The sequence below is a fragment of the Equus quagga genome, chromosome 16 (genome assembly GCF_021613505.1).
Source record: "Equus quagga isolate Etosha38 chromosome 16, UCLA_HA_Equagga_1.0, whole genome shotgun sequence".
Lineage (NCBI taxonomy): Eukaryota > Metazoa > Chordata > Mammalia > Perissodactyla > Equidae > Equus > Equus quagga.
Window position 1 is genome coordinate 17,685,413 of NC_060282.1, and position 10,083 is coordinate 17,695,495.

At 48.2% G+C, this 10,083-nt stretch overlaps 2 protein-coding genes across 2 annotated transcripts in view; one reads left to right on the forward strand and one right to left on the reverse strand.

Moving 5' to 3' along the window:
• Positions 1-1,675: 1,675 nt before the first annotated feature.
• Positions 1,676-4,708, reverse strand: LOC124228278 (transcription initiation factor TFIID subunit 4-like). Its single transcript, XM_046642676.1, has 2 exons — positions 4,201-4,708; positions 1,676-1,722 (listed from the first exon to the last, which is right to left on the reverse strand). Exons 1-2 carry the CDS (start codon positions 4,706-4,708, stop codon positions 1,691-1,693), a joined length of 540 nt encoding a protein of 179 aa, XP_046498632.1. The 3' UTR covers positions 1,676-1,690.
• FBXO32 (F-box protein 32) overlaps positions 4,544-10,083 on the forward strand; it is a 34,752-nt gene continuing 29,212 nt past the window's right edge. The window contains exon 1 of the mRNA XM_046642675.1: positions 4,544-4,851. Within this exon, the coding sequence (XP_046498631.1) occupies positions 4,736-4,851 (116 nt within the window). The 5' untranslated portion in view covers positions 4,544-4,735. The remainder of the gene's footprint in view (positions 4,852-10,083) is intronic.

Genomic DNA, 10,083 nt, shown 5'->3' on the forward strand with positions numbered 1-10,083 from the left:
ATCCTGACTTCCTTTATCTCTTCCTTCACAAAATTCACTCTAATTTAGATAGAGTGAGCCAGCAGATTTGGTTGATTCCAGCCCCTGCCCCACCCGAAAAGCTAAAGTTATTTTTAACTTACAACTACTGCTGATAAGCATTTTTTTAAAAAAAATATACCCTTTCAGAAAGAGAAACTATGAAAAAACATAATACCATTGCATTTCAGTGAGAGGTTGTCAGTCCCTCGGCCAAAGCTATAAACTAATGTTATTTTACGTTAGAAGCAAAGAGCACTTCATATTTATCAAATTTATCAGTTCTTTCTACAAACAATTTCTATAAACAGGCTTAAGAGGCACCGATCAGGCTAAAATTATGCTGAATTTACCTTTGAAAATCTAATCTTCTGAACAGAATAAGGCCCATTTCCTTAGTTCAAGTGCAATAAATAGTAACTAATAATATGCAAGCTATCATTTCATCGTACAATTTGCTTCAATAGACATGCTTTTCCATATCTGGAAATTAGCTGAGGGAGCTATGCTCCATGCCCTCAAAACTTAAAATTTGGTGGGAAAGACAGACATGGACTTAAGCAAGTAAAAGATGGACAAGCAAACTTTGCGTAATGATGATGATAAAAACTACCATTGGCTTGGCACTGATGTTATCTCAATAAATCCTCACAACACCTTTGAGGTAGGTACTGTCATTATCCTCATTTCACAAATGAGGAAAGTGTGGCACAGACAGGTTAAGCTTGCCCGAGGTCCACAGCTATTTAAGTGGCCAACTATGATTCGAACCCAGTCAATCTGGCTCCAATTGGGGTTGAAGATAGACCTGGGTACCAGCTTGGTTCCCACCACTTATTAGCTGGGTGATCTTAGACAGACTATTTAACTTTTCTGAGCCTTAGCTTCCTCATCTGTAAAACAGGGAATAACAATTCCTAGCTCACAGGCTTTTGTGAGGAGTATTAACCAGGATAACGTTTGCAAAGTTCTTGGCACAGAATCTTCAGCATGGCTGGCATCTGCCATGAGGGGAACAAGCACATTAAAACATTTTTTTCTAAGATGCCACCTTTTGACTACCTTCTCTACCTGCCTCACCAACTGATAAGGCACCCCTCTCGGAGAATTTAGCTATGCAGGGTATCATGGGCTGCCAACCTCTCCTCCTCTCTACCCTGCTATGTTCTTAGAAGTAATGCCAATAGATGAAGACATGGGAATAACAGCATGCAGGGCAGTTCAACGACATTTACTGAGTTATTTCTTCATTGCCTGTCACGTACCAAGCACCACGATAGGGACTAACCCACTAAGACACAGCCCCACAGGGGAGAAGCACACATTTAAAAAATCAAATACCCAGCATGCAATCTGGGCAATCTATTGCACAAAGCTGAACAGGGGAGGCAGGGGCTCAGTGTCCACACAATGGAACTCAAAGTCATGGTACTCACGTTACGTGCACTGCTCAAACCATCAGGCCACACTGGTCCTCCCCAGGCCATACCTTGTGAAATTCTCAAAGTATCCTTTGGCCTCTATATTTTCAGTTTGAAGCAGTGACACTGACGCTTTGCCTTCGTGATTCTCGAATGCTCAATCATGTAAGTTTCCAATCACAGAGTCTTTGCAAAGTCACATCAACATCTGATGCAAAGGTAACTGTTCCAGATGTGGCCTAGCACATTCTTCATCTTGAGGGGCTCAGCATTACAAGGCTTCCTAGTAGAAATCATGTGTTTGAAGAAGTGTCAAATTAGATTTTTAATGGTATGAGAAATCAAAAGCACTCACTCATATTTCAGAAGAAGCGTGGGTTAAGATGACAGCCACCAGTTGTTTTGTTTTGTTTTGTTTGAGGAGGATAGAGCTAAAGGACTAAAGACAGACACTGAGTCTTCCTGAGATTAGTTCTTAGCCAAAAAGGACCAAAAAAAAAAAGTGATTTCCTCCTTGTGCTTGAATTTTAGAAGTCAAAAAAAAAAACTTTCACAATCTTTCAGCCACTCAACCCTTTGCAATAGTCAGCTATTGACACAATAATGCTGTGTAATAAAAGACCACAATAATCTGAATGGCATTCAATAAGGAACATTTATTTCTTGCTAACAGATCTGTGGGGGCAACTGGGGTGTCTGTTCCATGTGTCCTATCCTGGGACTAAGCCTTGAGGAACAGTGGCTACCCAAAGTATGCTCTTGCCACAGCCTCGGTAGAAACACAAGAGGAGAAGCCCAACCAGACAAGCACATCATTCCTCTGTTCACATCACATCCGCTAGCATTCCATTGGCCAAAGCAAGTCACATCACCAAGCCCAATGTCAAGAATCAGGGAAGCACACAGTAAGAGGCCACGGGCCATGTGGGTGCATAACGCTACTGAAGCAGAGGAAAGAACTGGTACAAATAATTTCACCATGCTTTCTAAACAATCCTGAAAGGTAGGCACTATAGGCTCTATTTTTGCTTGACAGCTGAGAAAATTGAGTCTCCAGAATTTAAGTCATTCACCCAGCTCGGACAGGAGGCACGTTGCTCTAGCAGAATTAGAACTCAAATCTTCTGTCTTCTGTGGGTTTTACAGAGATGTAGCTTACTGACACACAACTAGCATGCATCTTTAATAATCACAGCTCTTAATTATGCTCCTTGCAGATATCAATTCTCTCCCACAAAGGCCAGGCGCAATATTGTCTCATCTGTTAGCATGACCATATTGTTTGTCATTTGTTTAGGACCTTCTGTAGTGTTTTTACAAGTGATTTTTACTATTCCTACACTAATAAATTATTTATGGTGGGAACCCTGAATCAGAAAACTCTGGCTACTTGAAAACAGAATTTATTAAAAACATCTCCTTCCTCCTCCAACATGTACCCTCTGCCTACTCTGAGCCTTAAAGATTCCAGAGAGTCCGTGGAATGGAAGCTATTGATGGCTGCAGAGGAAGAAATATGGACAAATCAAATTTGAGGCTAATTCTTGAGCATGGAATTTTTACTCTGCTGTAACTGCTCTGTGCAATCTAATGGTCAAATGGATCAGACTGTGAATCATGACAACTAGAAGTCATGAGGGCAAGAAGCTACCCTGAGGCCAGCAGTCTCCCACATCGGTGCACGTCTTCATAAAACAAATAGTTATTGAAGGTGCCCTCCCGGCCTGGCAAGGTGCTGGGACGCCCCTGGAACAAGAGGGACCAGCTCTCATGATGGAGTTCAAATTCTACAGAGAGGGATAGATTGTTGCCAAAAAAAAAAAAAGTAAAAGCAAACCAGGTTATTTCAGATTGTACTAAGAGTTGTGAAGAAACTAGCCTTGTGACCCAGGGTAAGTCACTGGCTTAACCCTTCTCCGGGGCCCTCAATGCCCTTGTCTGGAAAGCCATAGATAGCTCCCCGTTGGCCGCCCGCCCGCGGTTATGAGGATCAGATTAATAAACTAAAGTGTGAGGGCCTCAGGCTCGGGCGCTGGGGCATGTCTGCGCACGGTGGGCATTCACCTCCCGCCTTGAGTCCCCATCAGGCGGGCAGAGGGACATTCTAGCCCTCTCTCCCTTAATGCTCACCGAAACTAAAACAAAACTGGCCTGACAGCCTGACTTAATAGCCCAGAGGATGCCGAACAGCGCGAAGGGAAGAAGGGTACAGCGGTTCCTCAAAACCAAAACCCAGCCCCCCACACCCCAGATCGAGGTGCGGATGGTGAGACAGTGAGAGGGGCTAGGACATCCCTAACGGCTCCCTGGCGGCGCCGTGCCAGACCAGAACCGAGGACCACTGCGCTGCTCGCTTAGGGCGCTGGGGAGGGGGAGGGAGGAGGCTATCCTTGCTCTCCACTCTCACCCAGCGGGGACCAGATGCCGCCCGGCCTCCTTCTTCTTCCTTCGCCTCCCAGGGACACAGGCCTGACAGCGGTCTCGTTAACAGTTTAGGGGCAGGGGGCCGGGGTCTGTCCCTCCTCCCCACCCCGGCCTCGCGGGGTTCCCTAACTCCGCCCTACAGCGGGGTGTAGGCAGTAAGAGGTCACGAGGCTGCGCGCGGTACCCTGCTCCGGGCCGCGCTGTGCCCGGCCCCTGCTCCCACTCCCAGGGGCTGCTCTGCCTGCGGGGCTCGATGGTGGATAAGGGGGGCTGTCCCCCCTCCCCACCCCCGGCCCGCCGTGACCCAGACGCCGCTCGGGCCTCCTCCTCCCTGCACCTCGCCAGCCCGGGAGTTGCAGGAGGACGGGGCGCGGCTTCGCGAGCGCCGGGCCTGGTTGTCCCCGCGGCAGCAGCTGCGCCCCGGGGACGGGGAGGGCACGCAGAGGGACCGGGCTAAGGGGCCGCGGGAGCTCCAGCTTCAGGTTTCCCCCGGCGCGCGGTTGTGCAACAGCTAGAGGAGCGGGAGCGCGGGCGCCTCGGAAACCAGGCCGGGCCCATAAACAAAGCCACGTGGCCTCCGGCCGGGGGGGCGGGCTAAGAGCAGGAGGTTCTTCCGGCAACAAAGAGCCGCGGCCAGCGGCCCGGGATAAATACTGCAGCCCGGACCGCGGCGCAGCGCTCCAGCCGTCCTCGCGCGCCGGGCGACCCTCCCAAGCGCCCTCTGCGAGCGCAGGTACCCCGCTCCGCACCCCCGAACCCGCAGCCGGCCCCCTCGCCCGCCCCAGCATCGGGAGCATCCGCCTAGGGCGGCGCGTCCCCGAGGCCGCCGGGCCAGTCCAGTCCATCAATCGGTCGCGTCCGCTCGCGGTGCCATGCCATTCCTCGGGCAGGACTGGCGGTCCCCCGGGCAGAGCTGGGTGAAAACGGCCGATGGCTGGAAGCGCTTCCTGGATGAGAAGAGCGGCAGCTTCGTGAGCGACCTCAGCAGGTGAGGGGGTCCGCCACCAACTTCCAGCTACGCCAAACAGACTCAGGCTGGTTTGGGGGCGCGGGGCGGGTGCATGGGGGGGCAGGCAGGGCTGGAACAGGGTGAGGAGGCAGCCCCTGGCCAGGGGGATGGGGGTAAGTTGATCGGGTTTCTGCAGAGGTCGCCAGAGCACGGGATCTGGGAAATTTCGTTTCTCTTATTGTTCAAGGTCAGCGTCTCCAAGTGGGCACGACTCCTAACAGAACCTCGGGTCTCTCAGAATCCGACGACAAACGCAGATCTTGTGCCCAAACGTTCAAACTTAAGCATACAATTTCAGGGGACCCTGTCTTAAGGGCACCGGAGTCGCACGGTTCGCAAGTGAGGGGGTGCGAGCAAGTGGACTGCGCGCCCTTCACCGCTGGGGTGGCGGGGCTCTGAGCGCCCAAGCGCTGTGGGCAGAAATCGGGTGACGCGGTTGGACACGGGTCCCGACCGGAGCACCTCCAGACCCTTCCCACGCACAGGCGACCACAGAGTGGGCAGGGAGGATGAGTAACCAGGAAGGGGCGGCCAGATGGTCGCTGGGGCACCAGCGCTGGCGGAGCGTCGGTGAAGACTAGGGGCTGCAGAGCTGCGGAGGAGGGAGGGGAGGCGGGCGGGGGATGAAATCCACAAGCCTTCTGCTTTGCGGGAGCAGAAAGCATTTGCACCTGTTTCCTCAGTGGCCCTTTGGGGCAGTTGTCTTTCTATACCGAGTGCACCCCTGTTTCAAGTGATGCCTATCAACTGCAGAAAGCCCACCTGGCTGGGGTGAGCCGCTGGCCTCGAGGTACCACCTGAGCTCTGTTAACCTGGTGGAAAATGACAGGTGTGCTGAGCCTCGTGCTCTATTTCATTAATAACACAGAAGCCCCAGCTAATAAGTTCGGAGGTCTGGAATCTGTCAGTCCTGGATCTCGACAGTTGACTTTCCAGATCCCTGCCTATTTGGCCCCGGTGAGGAGAGCAACGAAAGTGGGTGCAGCCTGGTCACCCTTGGGTGCCTTTTCCTGTGGGCTTTGGTTAAAACCACTGGGCCCCGAGCCCTTAATTTTACTTTAATAGAGAGTTTTGTAACCGGGCCAGGTTCCCACTTACTGAGATTTACCAGTGGTTGTTTGGCTGAGCCCTTGGCACTCAATTTTAAGACAACTATCAAGAAAACATGGTTATTTTGACAGCTTGACTTCCAGAGGCCCCCCCCCCATCTGTTTGTGATTTGTAAAGCATCAAACTCCTTTTGTCTTCCAATGGAAAAAAAAAAAAAGCAAAGTATTTAATCTAGGGGGTCTGTCAGGAGAGAGAAGAATATATTGACCTTTATGTTAAAGTTACTTGAAGGCAGTCCTTGGGGAGTTTGGGAAACACTATAGACATCCTGTTTATTATCAGGTAATTTACTTACAGAAAAATAAAAAGACCAACTACTGTCACTAGACTCATCTTTTAGGGACTCAAGTGACCAGTTATGCCTAAATTATTCTCCCTAGACTAGAAGCTTCCTCCTTGTTCCTGAGGAATGATGATATAATGTTTTGGTACTTCATTTCTAACAGTTCAGGTTCTTTCTCGGGAGGTGCAGCAATGGTCTGCTGAGCGGTGTCCCAGTGGCTCACGCAGATGTAACTGTGGGATGCTCCTCAGTGGCAAGCAGACCATTGGGTTCAGCAGTAGAGGATTCAAAATACAGCGTCTCTGGTCCGAGGCAATATTCACAGTGTACCTGCTCCGGGGGATAAGCTGGTATCGGTCCCCTTTAGAAGTAAATAGTGGTGCCTCTCTCTCCACAGTCCGGGAGAACTGAAGATGGTTTTAACTTACAGCAAAAGTTGAACCTAGGTTGGGATGAGGTGGTTGCCTGCCCCTTGGTCCCCTTCTTGAGCCTTCTTTCCCCCCATTTCATGCCTTCTGAGCTAGAGCTGTCACTCTCCCATCATTATCACAAATGGTGATCAGTCTAGTGACCACCTGTGGCTGTTTGGTGAGTCAGCGTTCGGGAATCCTTTGGTATCTCCTAGCAAAGCAGCTGGCTGTTTGCTTGCAGTGTTTGTTTTTCTCCAGCAATTGTAAACAATCCCTTCCCTACTTAGCATGAGAAGTCTGCCAACTTTTTAAAAGCAGTTAGCCTTCTGAGACCTGAGTTCATAGTCTCAAATATCCCTACTGTTTTCCGTCTGGTGATGTTTCTCTGTGATGTCAGGTTTGGGCTGAGCGCCTGCCTACACAGGTGAAACTGAATGTCTCTCCTGTTAGGAGAAAACAAAAGGCAGGCCTTGCAAAAGGGGCGGGACGTAAGGGAGAGGCCCGAGAGGCATGGTACGCATCTCTAACTCCACGTACCATTCTGTGGGCTGCCTGAACAAGAGCTGGTGTGTCCCAACCTGGCGGTGGTGTCAAGTGTTGACCCCGGCTTGTCTACACAGCACCCCTTCTCTGGACTCTGCTGGCCATTCTCACTGTGGCTCAGGGCCCCTGTCCTCTTCCAGCAGCAGAATGTTACAAAGCCCATTACAGCTAAGTGTCCCAAACTGAGATCATGGGAGGGTTTCAGATAAGCTTAAAGCAGGGCCCCTTGTTAGAAAGTTGAAACTACGTAAGATAGAAAAGAGGAATGGCAAGTGTTCAATTTGGTGGGGCCGATTAAAAATTCAAGGAAAGAGCTCCATGTGAATTGGGGTGATCCAAGAATGCTTCGAGGAAGTGTGGTTGAGGCACCTCACACAGCCCTACTCACCCACAAGCCCTCTTCTGGCCCCAGCCCACCCTACGATGAGTGACCTCAGCTCTCTGAGCCTCGGCCCTTCTTCTGCAAGCCTAGGGTCCTGCAGTTGAAGGCCCCAGTGTTGCTTTCCAATATAGCCAAGGCTGAACCAGGAAGTTCACCTTGGTGCCCTGGATGAGTCGTGCATAAGAAAATAAAAATAATAGTTAAGATTTTATGAGTGCTTACTGTGTGCAAGGCACTGTTCTAAGAGCTTTATACACTAGGCTGTTTGTTTTACCAGAACAATTCCAGTCCTAGCCACGTGAGTTTGACACTATGGGTATGTGTTGGAGCAAATTAGTATAGAAATCTTGTTGGCCTTAATGTACAACTAAGCCCTTTGGGGCAGGCCACAGCTTTCTTAAACTGCCTGTTACTGCAAATGAAATGAGAAATAGGACTTTACGGTTTTTTTCCTTCCCTCCCTTTAGCTCTGCTGCCAAAATGGTCGTATTTTGAAATCTTTCCACCTTTTCTAAAGTTGTCTTTAAGTATCTTGGTGTGTGTGTGATGATCATATGTACAGGGCTGGGAGAGGTCTTTTTCTTATTCTAGGCCTGTGCCTATAAAAATCAAGATTAGTAAGGGGCCAGCCCAGTGGCACAGTGGTTAAGTTCACACGTTCCTCTTTGGTGGACCAGGATTCACCAATTTGGATCCCGGGTACAGACCTATGTATGGCTTGTCAAGCCATGCTGTGGCAGGCATACCACATATAAAGTAGAAGAAGATGGGCACGGATGTTAGCACAGGGCCAGTCTTCCTCAGCAAAAAAGAGGAGGATTGGTGGTAGATGTTAGCTCAGGGCTAATCTTCCTCAAAAAAAAAAAAAAATCAAGATTAGTAAGAACTGACTACAAAATAGGAATTTACTGGCTACTACTGAATTTAATGAAGAAAGCAGCCTCTTTAAATGGTATCGCTTAAAAAAAAAATTAGATGTCACGATTCCGAAATGAGGGTGGCTTCTCTTGTTAAAAATTTCAGTTGTAATTTTCCATTGGCTTTCCATTTCCTTGAAATGGACATAATTGAACTCTCAAAATAGCCTGTAAGTGAAGGTACTATTGCTTAAGAAAAAACATATACGGAGGCAACACAAATAAACCCCATAGCCTTTCCTTCCATGCCCTATTTCTAGAGTCCAAAACCTAATAACCAAGTGAAAAGTGCAGGGTTTCTCTTTGGTTAAAGCTTTTCTACATTCTACAGTGGGAGAGCATCATCAATTATGTCAAATTCTTCTTAAACTAGCTTTGGAAATGAGTCATTTGGGCTTAAAGCACGTTATTGTCCTTTCTGTGAAGAAAGCAAGTGCTCAAATTCCTTTGAGGCATGTTTTCAATTAGAAAAGAATAAGGTGAAATATAAATATTTAAAGTTTCTAAGAAATGGTCAGAATGTATGGCCCAGGCGCTGACAATTTTCTGCTAAAACCTTAAATGTGTGATTGAGAATAAGACAGCTTCATTTTATGGTTCCTCATGTGTGGAATTTAGGCTGTAGGTTTTTGTTGATGGTGCCTGTGTGTGTTTTCTTTAAAAATAAGCCTTCGTGTGGTATTTTTACTCACAAAATGTCCTCACTTTGCTTTCTAAAGCTGTTCTCGGCTTTGGTACATTGTGGACCACTCAAGTGACCTTCCATCTTTTTCTTTCTCCTCAACTTTTCAGTTTCTTAAATTAGCTTTAAGGACTCGGCGTTCTGCTCTCCTGTGGCTCTGCCCCTCATTTCCTGCTGACTTTGGAGCAGATAACTGACTGGGTGGTGGCGTTATACCTCTATTGTCGTGCAAGCAGACAAACACAGACTCATGCATGACATAAACCTGGCCCCAAACATTCACCTTTGACTTGATTAAGAAAGTACCTCCAGGAGAGGACATTTCTGCAGTAATCTCTGAAACCTAAAAATATCCTGTTTTCCTGAAAGAAAAGGAGAAAGCTAAAGATATTAGGAAACTCGATAAATGGTATTAAGCAGGGCCTTGCAAGGGAAGAGTAACAAATGATTGATTATCCATCAAGCTTATTCCAATGGGTCCAGAAACACTGAGTAGACCGTTGGTGATGTCATGTGTCAGCAATTTAGCAAGATACTTATTGTCCTTATTGAAGTGCTACTTTAGAGGCTATTGTTGCCATGGGGTACTGGAAATTATTTCAGACCCTTTTCTCTTTTACCATTTACATCGTGTCCATGGAATGGAGAAGTGCAGGCATACCTCATTTTACCCAACAGATGTATGTCCAAAAAAGATGTAAATGGAATCACATTTTAAATTCAGAGGAACTCAGAAAATGAAAAGACTCTAATATATTGGTGGTATAAGAAAAAGTCCCCTAATTTATGTTTTACTAGTTGGCATTATAAATCCTGCCTTGTGCATACATACCCCATGGGGATGCGGGGGGGGGGGGGGGGGGGGGGGGGGGGGGGGGGGGGGG